The sequence below is a fragment of the Mycteria americana genome, chromosome 2, assembly GCF_035582795.1.
Source record: "Mycteria americana isolate JAX WOST 10 ecotype Jacksonville Zoo and Gardens chromosome 2, USCA_MyAme_1.0, whole genome shotgun sequence".
In the NCBI taxonomy this organism is placed as follows: Eukaryota; Metazoa; Chordata; class Aves; order Ciconiiformes; family Ciconiidae; genus Mycteria; species Mycteria americana.
Window position 1 is genome coordinate 40945547 of NC_134366.1, and position 17771 is coordinate 40963317.

A 17771-nucleotide genomic window follows, 5' to 3' on the forward strand; every position below is an offset into this window, starting at 1 on the left:
ACAACTGGTACTTTGCAGCCGTGACCTGGAGAGTGAGGCGTTTCCTTTTCTGCAGTGTGACATTCTACAGGTGACACTGCAGTAGGAGATGGCCAAGCCCGGGCCAACGGCTGCTCAGAAACATCTGAGGCACCTGGCAGTGGGCAGCGTGAGGAGCAGCACCACGAAATCCCTTCTTCCCATGGCAGAGTGGGAAAACGCATGCCTCACACCGGGCAAATCAGCACGAGGCCACAAGAGCGGGTGCATCCCCTGAACACCATACAGGGAAATCATTTGAAAATTACAAAGTCAGTGGCAATTTTATAACCTTTAAATGAAAAGGATTCACTATAGGTAACTGACAACCAATGGGGATGTTAAATATACAACTGGAGACAGGCTTCTCTGCTTGCATGTAAAAATCAGGCCAAGCTAAATTAGAAAATGAAAAAGTGATGGCTTTGTCAACACACCGTCTTGGACCTTGGGTTTAAATTTTGGCAAAGTTATTTCAGTCCTTACCAAAGAAATATTTCTAACTTGTAACTAAACTTTGAGGGTCCTGAGGGGAGGACAAGAAGACAAAGCTATTCAGCTAGGATACACAAGTCCACAGTATCTTTTGGGAAGGAAACACTTTGCTCTTGTGATCCTGATCAAAATGCCTCTTTTCTGTAAGCACACTGCCTTTTTGATTGCTACTCGGATTCAAAAGACAGCTTCATGTTGTAGCAGCACTTCATAGACCACTTAACTGAGCTGTGAACACCCAGATCATCAAAAACCAAGACTCACACACCACATTGGAGACATAATTTAAATTGTGCATCTTGGTCCACACTTTCCAATGCCCAATTTAATATGGATATGCACTTAACCCAGGGGAATTACTGAAAATCCTCATTCTGGTTGGCAAATCACATCTATCTTTACACAGGTACAACAAACTCAACAGCGTCTAACATGTCACTGAAGTTTAAAAAAAAAAAAAAATAAAATTACTCCTATTGCCTTCTGTTGATATTGAATTAGGAAATGAACAACAGAAAACACTAATATCTGCATCAAAATGCCATATTAGCCCAAAGAGCTCCAGGAGAATGAAAGTCTTAAAGTCATAAAAGGATGGGTTTGGGGATTATCAAGAGATGTTGTTCACAGCCATATCCTCTCCCTCTCCAATTTACATCATTGGCCAAGTATAAAAATTCTTCCCCTGCCTCTTAACAATTTCTCTTCAAAGATCAGGTATAGACTGTGGCTGGACTAGATGGACCATTGGTCTGCTCTGGTCTGATGAATTCCATGCAATAATGCTAATTAACCTCTTGGAGAATATCCATACATAAAACTGTTTCATAATTTATACATAGCAAGCATCTAGGCTGTTGTGTTGAATTTAGAATTGAGTTCAAGACAGAGGCAGTTTGAAGCTGGGTTGAAAAAACACCCTCCTCCTCAAAAAAACCCAACAGAAAACAAAAAAGCCCCCAACAGTGCAACTTCAGGACTTGGGAGAGGAGGTGGAAAAAGTATTCATTTTGGAGAGAAAAACAAAACCAAACACAATCTCTCATCTCATCCACACTTAAACACAACCTCTCACCCCACCCACACTTATAGCCACATTTTGTGTTTAGGAAAGAAACCATAGATCAGCTAAATTTTTTTTTTTTTTACAGTAACCAAATTTTGCAAACACTAACCGAACAGGGAAGCATTATTTTACAAACGTGACACACTGAGAATCAGAAACTGGTTTGGCCATCTTCCGATCACCAATTGATTTAGTCATTTAGAAAGACTTGAAAAAAAACCACCCCAACACATCCATCCCCTCCTGGCCTGCCCAGATATATATCTTCTCATCAAATAAGACTGATTACAGTAACATGAAGTTCTGCATTAATTCAATTTTCCTAAACAAAGGACAGGTTGTTATAGAAGGAATAACCAATCTGAAGAGGTTTTCACAAACATGGAAGCTCATTTCTTCCCCATTGAAACTGAAACAAAAAAATCTTTTATAACACATTCTCATAAGTACTGTTTTAGCTTGGGAACAAAAATCTTCTTTAATCCTGGTTTAGCTTTTAATATTACATCGTACATTAAAATTCATAAAGTAGTTCATTCCAGGCAAAACAAACTACTTTTCAGTTCTGCTCTGCAAATAGCACAGGAGGTACAATAAATGCTGTTGCTTTCAGAACAGCTTTTATCAGGACAAGGTTTACTACTCCATTATTACAGTGGCGCCTGGAAGTGCAGTTATAGTTAAGTGTCAGGGTTTCCATTAACTCTCCTCCATGGTGGTTTTCGCGGGGGGGTGAGAGGGTTGCATTTATTATTTTGTTCATTTTTACTTTCATTAGAATGCAACTTGGCACAAAGACTATCAACCTAAATCTCCAATTTTGTAGACTTAAAAATAAAAATTCTGCTGGTGGTGATGTGTGGCATGTGCGGGTGCTTGAACTCCAGGGCTCCGCCATCAAGTTTCACGGGAGCTGGTGTTATCCAGAGTTCCTTGCAATGGAGGTTCACTGGTCCTCAAACACCAGCAAAGCAGTGTCCTCCTCAAGCCCAGTCTTTCAAGAGTGACACTCTATCTCTGGGACCCAAGCTGAAATCGCTTTAGCATGAAGGAACTGTAATTTATCTGTAGTCAGAGGGAAGCCAGGATTATATTTATGAAAATGAAGGTTTTTGTCAATTGAGTACCCAGAACCATGACTCATGCAAGATTTGTGGATACTTCTTAAAACATTGCCTTGTTAAATTATATTCTGCTCTTGATGTTGCACATACTTTGTTTTTACACAGGATGATGATGGGCCCCAAGAGTTAGCACAAATTTTCTTTGGGGAATATGGGTGGCGAGAAGGATTTCTTCCTCAGCTCTGCTGAAATGGAGATTACTTGTCCTGAGAAGTAAGTGTTCATAACTGCAGGACGGCTAACAAGCTTTAACAAGAGTATTTTGGGAAAGAAAATCTGTGACTTGGTCACCTGTCTCCATCCTGCCCCCAAGTTGTACTAAGGAGGAGGGAGTCCTCTTCCCCCCACCCCCCGAACTGCCCCGACGAGAGGGAGAGGCCATCCCCAGCACCTCCCTGGGGAACTCCATCCACCCTGAACATAGCTCCACACTCAGCATCCTCTGAAGTATCCCCACATCCTCTCGTTCCCACACAACGTGTAATAGACTCATCCTCTGAACTTGACTTAGGGATACCCAGAAAGGACCTCTGTGGGGTGATCTGCAAGATGAAGGTGTTGAAGAGGGAAAAAAAAAATTAATAAAAGAAATAGGGCAAGAAAGGACCTTTTTTTCTTCCTTCTAGGTAGGAGAGGTTAAACTATGTCTCCATGCAGTACCTACCTGATGGAGATGCTAATATTTATGAACTCCACTGCCCAAGGAAAGAGCCTGACAGACAGGCTTCTGCCCCAGGAGGTGGCAAGATGAACAACATCCAAGGGAAAAATTCTTGTGTACGCCATCACCTCGCGCTCAGTCCACCAGTGTGGGAGATAGTAGCAGACTTTTACAACTTGACCAGTTTAGAGGGCTAAACACGTATCCCAAAAGCTCATGCATTAGAAGCTAATGATTTCAATGGGAAAAAAAAAAAAAAAAGTAAGATTTTGCTTTTTTGTTTAAGTCACAGAGAAAGGGAGAAGTAAGGGGGACAAAGAGCTTCTTAAAGCATTTCAAAAAAGAATTGGAAACAATCCAGATACATTAGCTCAAGTAGCAACTAGTAAGAATGCTGTAAAAATGAGATAAATTCAACACAGTTTCTTCTAATTCAGGCACCAGGGTTTATGCTTGGTGAGTTCCTACTATCCTATCAGACCTCCAAGGTCACGCTTTCTGTTTTTGCATGCAACAGTATGCAAAATTCACACAGAACAAGCTCAGCTTCTAAATGGTTAAGTCTGCTCTACTGTCTGGCCACCAGTTGGCAACACAAAAATGCAAAATAGATCCTTTTCAGGATGTTTATTTTCACATCCTTCCGAAACTGATAACTTGCAATTGCAAAATAAACCTTCATGTGTGGCATATTAGCTCCCATTTTTCATGGTTTCATAGTTTAATTGTTTCAAATGTTAAACTGGTCTAAAGATTTAATATTAAATACGTTGGCTCTTGCGTAAATTCTGTTGTCAGGATAAACGATCTGTTTTGTCTTTCAATAGTTATCCAAGAAGCTCACAGCTAAGCTAGAAAAATATTATGCTGTATTCCTGTATAGTGAACTTTAAATAATTGCTTATAATAAATTCAGTAGTAAGGACGCTAGTGGTTTTATTTCCTTAGTATCAAATATTCAATAAACTGTGGACATTTGGGTGAGGTATCAGAGTAGTAGTTTGCATTAATAATTTTGCAGTATCCTGACTAGAATTTATCTCTGCTACAATTTGTAAAGTTATACTTGCCAGTGCAACAACTAGAATAATTTCATTATTATTTCTAGCATTAAGTATTGTACTTATGTTACCAACATGGATATTTCAATTTTCAAACTTAGGGCTCATGCTTAGTAGCAGGTGGCAAGTGCTACACATGTTTATAGGTGGGTAATTCTGGCAACGTGTAAAAAGGTCGCACAGAATCCCAACTCAGAGGTTTCTACATCCTCGGTCCATCCACTAAGTAAAGTGCATATGTTTTGCTGAATGACAGAGAACAATATAACAACTAGAAAAGTAACTGTTTTGTTCTGTAGACCTCAAGTATTAGTCTAAGGTTTCCTTGTTAACCTGTTTTCCTTTCGAAAAGGATCAAAACAAAACCATATGCTGTTTCCACTTCGAACTGTCACGATTAGGTTAACTATACTCCCAACTCCCACTAGAAAAATGAAATGTTATTATGAACAAGAGCACAGTAGAGACAGATAGATTCCCCCCCGCTTCTGACCCCTAAATTTGGACTTACAGTATGTTTTGTCAGTTAAGAAAACCCCTAAGTCTCACTTTCTTTCTGGCTGCAAGTGATTTATACAGTTTAAAGTGTGAATTAAAACCAATACAAGGACTACCTCTGACTCGACATCCTTCTGGAAAGTCCTGTAATTAACTCTGTTCTTTAGCTGTGAAATTACCCCAGACCACTTGAGACAGAGTGAGACATTACCTTGGCAGAAAGAGATAAGTTAAGAAGGAGGGTTAGCCTTTGCTCTGAATTACCTGGGCCGTGGGAGCAGGTACAGATATTAAAACAAACTCAAATGTTATTTTAAACACAGTTATCTATATTTAACTATTTCCCATTAAAGCATTACTATGTAAATAGATTCTCATCCTTTATCTTGAAGAGTATCTGTAGCGTATTTCACAGACTAAACTCAGTTAATGATAACAAAACTAGACCATTAGCATAGCCTGTTCTTTCTGCTAAAAATTTTTTCTCTTCTTGTGAAAAGTACTGCAGCAGGTCAAAATGATCTTCTGTCCTCCCTTTTCCTACAATTTTGTTATTCATTACTTCAGTGTGGTCCTTAGCATCCCTTAGCTGCAGGAAAATTAGAAAAGTAACCTGGAGGAATTTATAGCATTCGGAATGGGTACAGAATACAGTCATAGGCATATGCCTGAGCCTGATTAGTAAAAAACTGCTCTGTGTTTGTATACTGAGCCGTCACAAAACTACCACAATCGCAAAGCCTTGCTTTGTATAGCAAATTTAGACTGTGTATACTGCATGATTCCCACATACCTGTAAATCAGTTTGTTTTGTCCTTGCATAGGTACAACCTTGAGCCACAGCAATGCAGAGCATTTCAGAAAAGGTACGCTGGTTTTTGGAGTGTTTCATTCACAACTGTGTTTCTTCTTTGTGGAAATCCTATGCATTCCTATGGCTCACACCTGTATTTCTCACGTACCCTAAAACCAGCATCAGTTTCCTTGACAGACACAAGGACTACACCATTGAATTTCTGGACCCCACTCTATCAAACTTCATAATTTTGGAAGAGTTAAACCAATAGTCCCAATAGATTTTACAGAAATCAATAGGAGTTTCATTTGAACAAATACTAAATGAAGTTTTAATGAACGTACCCCAATCTTTCACAGTGATGGATATAGCAAGTCTGTTATGTTATCCAGTTGTCAGTAGCTCGACCTAGTGAAAATGTCCCCAACATTTTGGGATGGAGTCTTCTTTCCCCCATCCCTTTAGTTTTACCTGTTCATTTTCCGGAAGTTTTTAAGGCAATACGATGTACACATACTTCTGCATTCATTCCCACTCAGTTTAGTGGTCCAAATCCTGCAAAATCCCTATTTGAACCTCTAACATTAAAAACAACACCTGAGAATTACAGGAGAAAAAGACAGCTAAAAGCCAGCATGTTCCAGGCCCAGTAAAGCTTGCATCTCAATAAAACAAGCAAAGAACTCTGTAGGGGCCATAATGGATAGAATTTATCTTAAAACTAGAAAATAGGTAGTAATAAACTGCTACTATCATCCATTACATTTCTTAAATTTAATTTGTGATATGCACTGCAAATAATGATTCTACGAGCGTTTAAAAAATGCAACAGTAAAAGCTTTCTTCTTTTTAAGAAAGGTATCAGCCAGCAGGACAGCGAGAGAGCACAACGAGCAAACGTAGAAGACAGAGAGAGTGGTTTACTTGTGGAGGCCGGCTAGGCGGTGTGCTTATGAGAGGTGCGGGGCCCATTGCAGAGGCTGCGTTCAAGCTCCTTTCCCTTTCGTCCTGGTAAATTCGATCTCGTTCAGCTTCTGGCAGCTGCAAGAAGTTCTGCATAGCCCGAAGGTTTACCAGTAAGGACTGCGAGGCAGTCTTGGGATCCTCTTCCTTTCGGAGGATTTCTGAGAGCAAGCCCTGTAGGGAGGGAGGGAAAAAAAAAAATACGCTGGATAGTTAGCCTAGGTGAGCCCCTACAAAACTGTGCTCTGCAAAGCCACTGCTTATCGGTCCTCTTTCTTCTTTCCACTGGGCTGAGAACGAGAGCAGCAAATGCGCTATTCGCTCCACATAGGAACATATTAATGGCAATTTAGGTACCAGAGAAGAGAGCCTCAATTGTACCCTTAATTTTATTAAGCATCTGTTTTACATACAACATAAACTGAATCTGCCTAATAGGTCTCCTTCCTTTTACTGGCTTAACTTGCCATGAAATCTTTCACAGTCACCAAGCAATCACAAGACGTTAAGAATAAGTGAAATACAGGTAGTCCAGAGGCACGAGACTGGGGTGTTCTCAGGCTTCCCAGATAAAACGCACAGCCAACCTAAAGAAACAGCTTTCCACACTTCCAGCAACTTAAACAGCTTTTTGAAAGGAAGTGATATTTCACAACTAATCTGAGACGATAAAACTCACAACGTTCCTAAAGTACTGCTTAACTGACTCAGGTCTGTATTTTTAGAAGTTGGTATTTTGTTTTGAGAGTTGTATATTGGAGTTTAACAACAAGGGAGGAAACTCACCGTCGGATGCTCCCCCTCCTTTGCCTTTCTCCTCCTCCCGCCATCCCCCTCTCCTCACCAGGACAACCCTAATCCTCACCCAGTCCATCGCCTGGGCTATTTATTTGAGCACTTGCTGTGCAGGTCCCATTTCCTAAGTCCATTTACCATTGTCCTTTGACCACTTGCAGAGTCCAGCAAGGACAGATAAAAGCGAGAGCGCTGGGGAATGAGAGGGAAACAGCATACAGGGCACCGGCAGCAGCGAGCCAGAGACGGGCAGGCTGCAGATGATAGCATGCCGCCAGCGGCTTGTACAGACCACACCAGGTTTCCTACGTAACCATTTCACCTTGGTTCTCAGCAATGGAGCAGGCCTGGCGGTCTGGGACACCTAATTACTCTAAAAGATGAAATATTTATGCACCTGTGAGCGCAACTAGAACTTAATGTCAACAGGTTCTTGAAATCTCCCCCCTGCCAAATCCTCCTTTTAAATATGTCAGGCATACAAAATGCTCTACTGTCTTGAAGTAACAAGGCAGTGATAAGAAATCTAACTTTTGCAAAAGCAAATGTGAACTTCTCTTTAGAATAAGTGCTGTTGCCATGCTGGGACAAGGAGAGGGTTGGTATGACAGGCTTTTACTGCTAGTGTAACAGGGGACCATGGATGTGATTTTAAAGAAAGAACACAACCCAATGTTTCTTTTCCTAAAGAACCGTGGTAAGTTATTTGGGATAATGGAGGGGTGAATGGGGGGGGGGAAGCAATAAAAAAGCTACAACTGAGAGAGGCAATCCTGACTGAAGTCCTACGGGACTTCCTATCCATTCCTAAGGGAGTGCTACAGAAAGCTACGGCCCAAGCATCACCTCCTGCCACCTCTGTAGGGAAGTCTGATGCTCACAGCACCTATGGCAGTTGTCACCTCTGCCAAAGGTCCTATCCTGTCGGGCAACAGCAGCCTGCGAAGGTGCTGTGGCAGAGCCACTGCTCTCAGGCAGCTGCGCTTAGGCAGGGTCAGAGCCCACCCACAGCGGCTCCGAGCTGGGCATTTGCCCCGTCGCCCCTTCATCTCTCGGGGACGATGAGGACAGAGGTGCTAACCACTGCACTGGGGCCAGCGTGGTCCTCGTGGCCCTGTCTGCGCCTGCACACGTAAGAGGGAAATGGGATGGAAACCACGAACAGTCTTTCCAGCACTAAGCATGAAAAATAATTTGGCGGAGGATTTAAAAAAAAGTAATCTTGGGGGATACCTTCTTACCACTATTCTTCATCCCTCCTCTTTTCTGGTATCCAGGCGAAACTACTCAGAAGGTAAATAAATGAGTTACAGACAAAAGTGGAATTTCGGTGCAGTATAAGTTTTAAATATTTTCTTAATGATTAGTCTAATAATAAATTTACTCATTAGCAAATATGGAAATTAAATTCTTGTCTACCTTTTTTTTTTTTCTACTTCTAAGTACTCAAACCCACAGTTACAATTGTTCGTCAATGGTAGGGTCACGCAACCCATCCTCCAAGGGAGGCAAAAAATGATTTTGTGCCACTGGAGACAAGGCAAAGCTGTCTGCAGAGCACAGGATGTATGATGGAGGTGTAAACACACGTGATTTCTGACTGCTACTGTGCTGAAAAAAACCACACCAAGATTAAAGAGAAGAAAGAAAAACTAAACTCAAGTGGACTGATCATTGGCAGGAGAGGAGACTCCTTACTAACAGCCAGCCCACTGTCAGCCACAGGAAATGTCCTTGAAAAATACCTTAGCCCATAATAGAAAATATTTGCTCGTATAAGCCTTTGCCACATAGTGGGCAGCTAAAAAAAGCAGAAAAGACTGTTTTTCTTGTATAACTTTTCCCCCCTCAGTGAAATACGTAAACAAAGAAAATTGGTTTTTGTATTTTTCCTGGGTTTGTCAGTATAACCATTGCTGCAGGACACCTCTTGGTGATTAGAAATGCCATTAAGTATTCATGCCCCTCTCCTTCCCCATCGCTGCCATGACTCTTTGCATGAGCTGGGGACAGAACAGAAGACACAGATGTAGAGAGAGGAGGGGAGATGAGAGAGTGGGGAGAAAGCAAGAAGGAGGTGTTTGCTTCTAGGAGCTTTGAACCTAAAGGTCAGAATATGTGAGGAAATAACATGAAAAAAAAGGTGGAGTACCAGCTGCAAGCAAAGTCTTACAATACAGTTTGTCTGCTTCAAATATTACTTCATTGCCACTGCTTCAATTTTCTGAGCACCAAAGTTCAGCTAAAGATTGTTAGACAAGATGTAAAATGGGAAAATCCTAGAAAGAAAACATCAGCTCCCACATCCTGCCCCATGCTGACGTGCAGAGATTTACTGTTCATTTTAGTAGGCTTGAACCGGTTTGCCAAGATACAAGTCTTGGTGTGATCTCCTGATATTGTACGTCAGGTTGCATAAAAGCTAAATGCTCTTTTGCATAGAGCTTATAAACAGTCAGGCTCAGAGTCCTCCTCTCTGTTCCTCCCTTGTATTCTTTTTGCATTGGAAATGTATTTTCTTAGAAAGTTACCAGGTCTCACTGAAAAAAAGAAAGTTTACACGTCATCCCAAGTATAATTCATTACTAATTGCACAAAAATGTTCAATAAATATTACCAGGGCTTTCAAAAGCTAATTATGAATTCTTTAAAACTGGAGATAAACGAAAGTGCCTGCCAATATGAACAAAACCACTGCCTGTCTGGCCCCCAAGTTTGTCTCCTCTTTGAACGTAATCACTGATTCAAATAGATTTTATCAGCCTGATAGAACTTCAAAGCTCCCAGAAGAAAAATGCAATTTGCCCAAACCTCCCCAAAACATGCAGAACATCCCCGAACGCTATCCCTCCCTGTTGCAGGGTGCTCCCATCCCATGTCCAGGTGGGAGATTATTCACAAGCCTGGATCCCTGCCAAGGAAGTTCTAAGCAGACACATTTATCTATGTCGTTTAGTAGCAAGAGGAGAGCTGTCATGATAGTGTAATAGCACCTTTTTACCTTTTATTCAACAGTGATATGGATAGCGTGCTTTTTCTTAAATTACACTACGAAGAATTATATGAATACAGTGGCAATTTCTGTTATACTTAAGCAGGCAAATTTCTCTCTACCACATAATTTACAGAACTCAAATTCAATAAAACATTACATGATGGTCCATTACTGTTATCAATTTTGAATAATCCATCATCATTTTTCATTTTACTGGAAAATAAAGTGTGCCAAAGACAAAGTGGAAGGAAAAAAAAAGTGCCTGAGAAGGTGGTTTGTGTAAACTTAGATTTTGTTTTAAAATTACACGGAGCCGTTTACTGCATCCAAGCGTTCTCCCTCGAAATAGCAATTGCCCAGAATTAGCATGAGCACAATCCTAAATACACAGAAGTTTTCACATATGAGAAAAGGCATTATACATGAATGAAAGGCAATGTATCCTGGCAGCTAATATTTTAAACAAGCATGGGGGTGAAGTAGAAAGGAGGGGGAGAGAAAAGGTATCTGGCAGAAACACTGAGAAGTACTTAAAAACCTTGAGATGAAAAACTGTCACTGGTGGGAAGAAGAAAAATTACAATAGTCAGACATGGCAAAAGCAGCAAAAAGCACTCCCCCTCCTTTCGCGAAGATGGAGCTGAGAGGTCACCTCCGTACAGCAGCACCCGAGTTCATGCAGCAAATGTTATGGTTGAAAGTGTACGCAAACACAGACAGGCAGCCCCGAGTTACAGTTCCAACCACAACCATGACTAACACAATTCCTTGCTCGTACGTACATGTCACCCTGCCATGCACCAGGTTAAGCTACGCCTTCGAGTCAAATGTCAGACTTGCCTGTGGGAACCCAAGCTTTCCGTTTCCTGACTCATGTTTACATTTACAAATGCACGACAGAAATGGTAGAGGAGTTTGTTTATTTGTTTAGGGCTCCGAAGGTGGTTCAGCCGAACAAACGCCGATGCTCTGCTCCAGCTCTCTCAAGAAGAGCAAAACAGAGTAGAGAACCTCCCAGTTTAACTGCAGATTTGGAGGGCAGGCTGAGCCTCTCTGCTGAGGGGAGGCTGTGGCAGAGGCTGGCAGGGGCCCCGTGCTTCGGGGGGCTGCCCCGATGCATTGGTGCCGTCGCCCCGCAGCTGCTCGGTGCCACCCGAGCTGATGACAAATGCCATTTTCTGACCAGCAAAGCGCAGGAAAAAAACGATCTTGTTCTTTCAAGAGAGCCGAGGTGTCTGCACAGCGCACCGACATCAGCTGGAAAAAATACTATGTTTAGTAATTCGGCCGAACAGCAACCGAACCAGAACCAGCTCAATTTACTGAAATGACCCTAGCAAACAGAGAGTGGTACGCACATTTGGTAGCCATGCTTGACGTGAAACTCGCATCTGCTAGCACAAATCCTGACTCAACAAACTTTTCCATAGCGCACTAACTACAAAGAGGTGCTAACAGCATTCAACCTGTTTCTTCGCAGCCAGCGAGCTGGAATCGCAACTGCTGAAGGACAACTAACACTTCAGACCCCACCGCGCTCTGAAGCCGTCCTGGAAGGACCACTGTGAAATTTCTCACGGGGAGAGGTGCTCCATCCTCCGAAACCACTTCTGCTCCTTACAACAAATCTTCTGTTGTGCTTGTATAGATGCTAATTTTCATTCAAGTTACAGCTTTCTGGACTCCTCTTTGATTAAACTTTGCAAGGCACGTTCCTGAGAACTACACATTTTTGAAACTACCATTTTGAAGTTAAGGGTAGGCAGGAAGCTATCCAAGAAGATTTTAAGGACACCCTTTCAATTAATTTTCTGAGGTGTGGCTGAGGTTTTTTTTCTGCCTTATAAATAGATGATAATTAAAAAAAAAAAAAAAGACACCCTAGTTTTCAGAAGTAATTTTACCAAATTCTTTCCTTTGGGCTGGGAGGAAGCAGAAATATTTCTAGTCAACATTTTTCCCCCAAACCAAAAATTCTTGGAAATTAGGGCCAAGTGTTAAATTACCACACTAAGCTGGTAGAGCCTCCTCTTCCCACCCAAAACCCCCACCAAATTCTGTATTCGTATTGCAGAGCACAAGTCTGTAAAACAAGAGGTGCCAACACCTTCACCCAATTCAACCAAAGTCCATTTTTATTGCCAAAACATTAAGCTAAATTACTCTGAGTTTATCATTCACTTCCTTCCTTAACTTTTACGCTGAAAGCAAATCTCTCCCCTCATCTGAGACCATATCTCAACATCAGAGTTTTTTGCGCAGAACTCCTAACCGATTTCAGGGAGATCTTCTGCCTTCAGAAACTGATGGCATGATATGGTCCCTGGACACGGCTCAAATATGCTTATGACAGTTTCAAAAATGTCAGTGGTAAGCCTGAGTTAGCTTTTTATCTCAGAAAACAGTAGATGAATTTAAACAAGCATTTTCACTTGCTCTAGCCAAAAAAAAAAACCAAACCACAAAAGATATTACATCAATATTAGAAAATAACATCTAAATATCATCAGTTATTAAAGTGCTGCCCTAATTTTAGTTAAATGTGATGTATCCTTGAATAACCTGAGATAAATTCTGAAGTACAGCAAGCAAAACAAATTTAAACGCTTCCTTATAAGAATCACAGGCATCTCTACCTGTATTTATACCTGGACAGTAGCTGTTCCTGTGGGTACAATTAACAATTTTCAGTTTTGCAAAGGTGAAATGTGCCTACAACAAACTCCTCTGGATTTCAGTGGGGCTTCTCTTCATATTAAAAGTATACTGAGATATTTCTTGGCAACACTGAGGCTAATACTGCCTAGGCTCCTAGTATTTTTCCTTTCTGTTCCCTACATTGGCCACAATACACACCAAATACTGCAAAATCATATGTAGCTAACTGCAAATACTAATCTGACTAGCTAACACAATTTGTAGGATATAGGGATACTACTCTGTGTTCTTTGAAGTAGATTTGGTTGAAAATTGCCAAAATATATTACATATATATTTCATATCTCTTCACGGGATTTGTGTTCAACGTTCATTTTGGGGTTTCCTCCCAGTTTTGGGTCACTTTGAACACATTTTACCAAGCTGGTTAACCACAATGTCTGTGGAAGAATTGAACTTTAAACAAATGTTTAATAACATTTGTAGTAAGAAAAATATATAGTAATCCGGAATCAGTATTTGCACTAGAAATCTGGTTCTACACTTGCATTCATCACATTTCAAGAGCATCTTACACTGTGTCATATAAATTCAATGTCCAGTCAGAACCAATTGTCCTTGTATTTCAGGTAACAAACACTGTTAATGCACAAATGATAGAGACCAAAAGCTGTATGCAAAACTAGCTGACAAAAAATGAACAAATTACTTTGGAAGGGGGAGGAAGCTGAGAGAAAACAAGCTGCTTTTAGGCAAGTCTGAGAAAGAAGTAAATATCTAATAAACTATTTATTTTCTGAAGTATTTGCTTGGCTTTTTGCCCAGGTAAGATGGCAGCTGCAAACCATGGTAACTTGAAGCTACTATTATTATTTCAATACTTTATAGTATCAATAGTTAAAATATTAAACATTGTATGAAATGAAACTCTCTGTCACTTATTTGTAAATATAACAACTGACACTGCCTGAACCTAACTTACATAAGTAATCCTTGCATGAGTTCATGTATCCCATGAAATTTGGTATGAAAGACCCAGGTCTTGAAAACCTCCTCTGCTGTTAAGAGGGAAGACACACACAGACAGAGCTCTACAGAAAATTCACACCATGACTCTACTTTCTTTTAGCTAAAGGAGGATGTAAAAATTTTTAAGGCAATAATAATTCAGAACAATTACAAATGACATGCTGATTCAAACCTGGTACCAGTGCATTTGAAACAGAAGTTTTATTCTCTAAACTATGCAGGAGGAAACATCAACATTTCAAGAGAAGCCCAAATTATGATTTTTTTTTTTACTATATTCTACAATGCACAAATACTTGTTCCTTAAGTTTAAAAATGTGGAATCAAAGCAAATCTACCTACTTCTTTTTTAAATATTTCCTTTCAAGAGAATTCCTATTTTACTTTCCATTAAAACAGATTTGTAAAATTTTGAGATCTTATTATTTGCATTGGATATACTGACATTTCTTCCATAATTTCTGCTTGATTAAATTCCATGCAACATGGCATTAAGTTAAATTCATAGAGCAGAATAAATTATAACAGGGTTAGCTTCTAAAACAGGTGTAAAAAATAACACATTTTAGTGTTACTTATCAGCTTTGCTAGGGCTAGTTTTTTCTGCATGGAAGAGCTGAAGTATATGTTCTGACGTGGACATCAGCAATCTCAGCAACTACTGTTTCTGCAACAAACTACAAAAATACATGAAAAGAGTAGCTGATCTAAAAATAAAGCTTTTATTTTTTAATCTTTTCAGAAGCCTGAAAAGATGTTATTAAGACTTTCACTAGAAAATAACAAAAATGAATGCGAACAAGAATAAAAGACCACCTCAGGTACACCTGTGAAAGAGGACAGGTTGTTCAGCGCATGCATGTGGTCAGTACAGGTATACCTTTGCAACACAAAAGGCAATCTGTTGGGTGACTTTGTGAATTGTTCTGCATAGGGCTGCTCATGTCCTCTCCAGGGAAGATTAAGTTTAAGATATTCATAAACCACCACAACTGGAGAGGAACCAAGGTGTCTGTAAGAACAGCGGGTATTGCCACAAACCAATCACTGAAGATTTCTTTACTGTATCAACACGGACACTGGTCCTGCAAAGAAGCGTGGTTCCTTCACAGGAGCTAAGTGACAAGGCAGAAATGAGGAGAGAGACTTAATAGATGATAATTACTAAATAGAGAGAGAAAGAAGGGACTCTTAGATTTAAAAAAAAATAAGAAAAAAGACGACTGACCTGAGTTCGGTTAAAAGCCACACGTGCAAATACTGCCTGTGAGATTCCTGCTCGTTTCAGTTCGTCACGGACCCACTGGTAGATTTCGGAAGACACCTCTGTGTTTGTTGAGACCTGCTGCTCCAACGGCTTGTTCATGGATCTACTGACAGGAGGAGGGTGGTTCAAGTACTGTTGGTTTAAGGACTGCTGGGCTAGAAGTCTGTTCACTGCATACTGCTGGTTCAGCAACTGGGCCATTACCAGCTGCTGATTTACCAGCTGAGGGCTAATGGGAGTAGATACAAGTCCAGGGTGCAGGTTTGGAAGTGGGGTCCGAACTGATGGTTGACTACCATGAGAAAGCTGAACAGGGGATGGAGGCTGTTCGGCTGTGTTCCCTGGGACTGGCTGCTGACCGAAGTTGACATGGTTCGCACCTTGCTGGGATAGTTCAGAAAGGCTATCCATCTCAACTACGGTGGAAAAGAAACATTGAAAAAGCCAACATAAGACTGAAAATCACAAACTTCATGCTCCTCGCAAAACGTAATAATAAAAATAAATGTAAAATGGCGCATTCAGGTTCAAGCTTACTGTACCCTCCAGCCTAGATCAGCAGGCCCATAACATCACTGTTGCAGCTATTTGCCTTCAAGATTACCTACAAATAATGGTGTAGTGAATATTTAAAAAAAAAAAAACCCAAACATCCAACAAACTGCCCATCATCATCATTGGGCCCTTGGAGGAACCAGCAGAACATCAGAGGCAAAACCACGTATGGCAAAGGAGTAACTTCCTGAGAGTTGTGCAAAGGTGCAACACAACCAAACCGCAAGCGTGCGGCTGCAGAGCGCGTCCCCGCAGCGATGGACGCAGGGGACTTCAGACAAGGCAGCAAGCAACTAGAGAGGGGGCAAAGACGAGAGACGGGAAACCACGGGTGAAACCGTAAGTGCACCTCTGCACCAAGGGTAAGGAGGGCTGTTAGGGGAAAGCACACCCCAACCAGAGAGAGGAGCCCCCGGTGACTGGTTTTGTTCCTCCCATGGTGTCCCCGCCACAACATCTGCAGTTCCCAGCCACTGGAAATCTGTAACAAGCAGGGTGGGGTGTGGACCTCCCCATGCTCTGCTAATTTCTAGATGCTGCATCAATTGTATGGGACTGCTAGGAACTAGTATAATTTATGTAAATTACACAGATGGGCTGCTTTATCTTGCAACCATGTATGCATGGTTTTTTTCAGTGACTTGCAACATGGTTGATTTTTTTTCTTATATTAACTCATCTGCCTTGACACACCCTCCTTTTTAATTAACAACACAGTTTTTTAAACTACAAGAGTTCTTCCAGCTCCCCTCTTGTGCATGATAAAACAATATAAAATAACTCTAGGCTGATGTAAAGGAGTCTCCTTTTTATCAATGTATGTCACTTTTTCATTTTAAACAATCTCAGTTCTAGAGCTTTAGCAATGCTGGTCTGGAAATAGCTTTAAGAAAATATTAAAAACCAAAACTCCAGTATCTTCACAAAAGTGTTGTTGCAATTTTTTTCTTACACTAGTAAAGCACGTTTTTTAAAAAAAAGGCAGCGTCTGAGCTTTTCATAGTAATTATGATCTTCACTAACAGTCATTCAGTGCAAGCCCACCCTCTCCTCCACAGGGATGAGAGCTGGAAGAAGAAATTGGCACCTGGATTCCCACCCGCAACCCTGCCTTTCCCCTCTGTCCTATCATGGGCAGAAATTAAAAAAAAAAAAAAAAAAAAAAAGCAGCGGGTTGTTCTGCAGAGAGGTCTGGTGCCCATAGCCCGGATCAGTCCCCCAGCAGAGCACCCGCTGCTCCTCCTCCGTGCGGCTTTGGGGGCAGCACGGCCTCTCCCCCCAGCATTAGGTGACACAGGAATACACACACGTGCACGTTTCCTACGTGCTGGTCTCACTGTCCCCGAATGAACGGATGGTGAACCTGTCTTGGCAGATCACGTAAGGCAAATTTTGCAAGGGTTGCCCCATGCCGGAGCGCCGCAGCAATGGAGGAGGGAGAGGATGCTGCGGAAAGGTCACCCCTGCCATGGAGGCGCTGCCTCGCACGCAGACCACCCGAAACCAAGTGAAGTCCTACCACCGACTTTGGTGGTCTCAGAAGAAGGGTTCAGTGTTGCACAGAAGGTACAAAGTAGATAAAGGAAAGAAGCTGCCTTTTTTCACTAGCGGAAAGTAGAGATCAACCCAAGTGGGCCATTCACTTGGAATAGTAATTCAAGCAATTATCACAAAAGTGATGCATTGTCTTCATTACAGCCTTAAGCTATAAAAGGCAAGGAACCCGTTTTGGTAGATGAATGATTTTGCTTCAAATACTGAAAGCTAAGTCAAGCTCAAAATTCAATCCA

The 17771-nt window shown here is 41.3% G+C and overlaps 1 protein-coding gene across 6 annotated transcripts in view; it reads right to left on the minus strand.

Annotated features, from left to right (window-relative positions):
* The window catches only part of SATB1 (SATB homeobox 1), a 76247-nt gene that overhangs the window by 29144 nt on the left and 29332 nt on the right, over window positions 1–17771 (minus strand). For all 6 annotated transcript variants that reach the window (XM_075493125.1, XM_075493119.1, XM_075493120.1 and 3 more), the window contains 2 exons: window positions 15388–15842; window positions 6644–6856 (listed from right to left, as the gene is read on the minus strand). In XM_075493125.1, the coding sequence (XP_075349240.1) occupies window positions 6644–6856; window positions 15388–15842 (668 nt within the window). The remainder of the gene's footprint in view (window positions 1–6643; window positions 6857–15387; window positions 15843–17771) is intronic.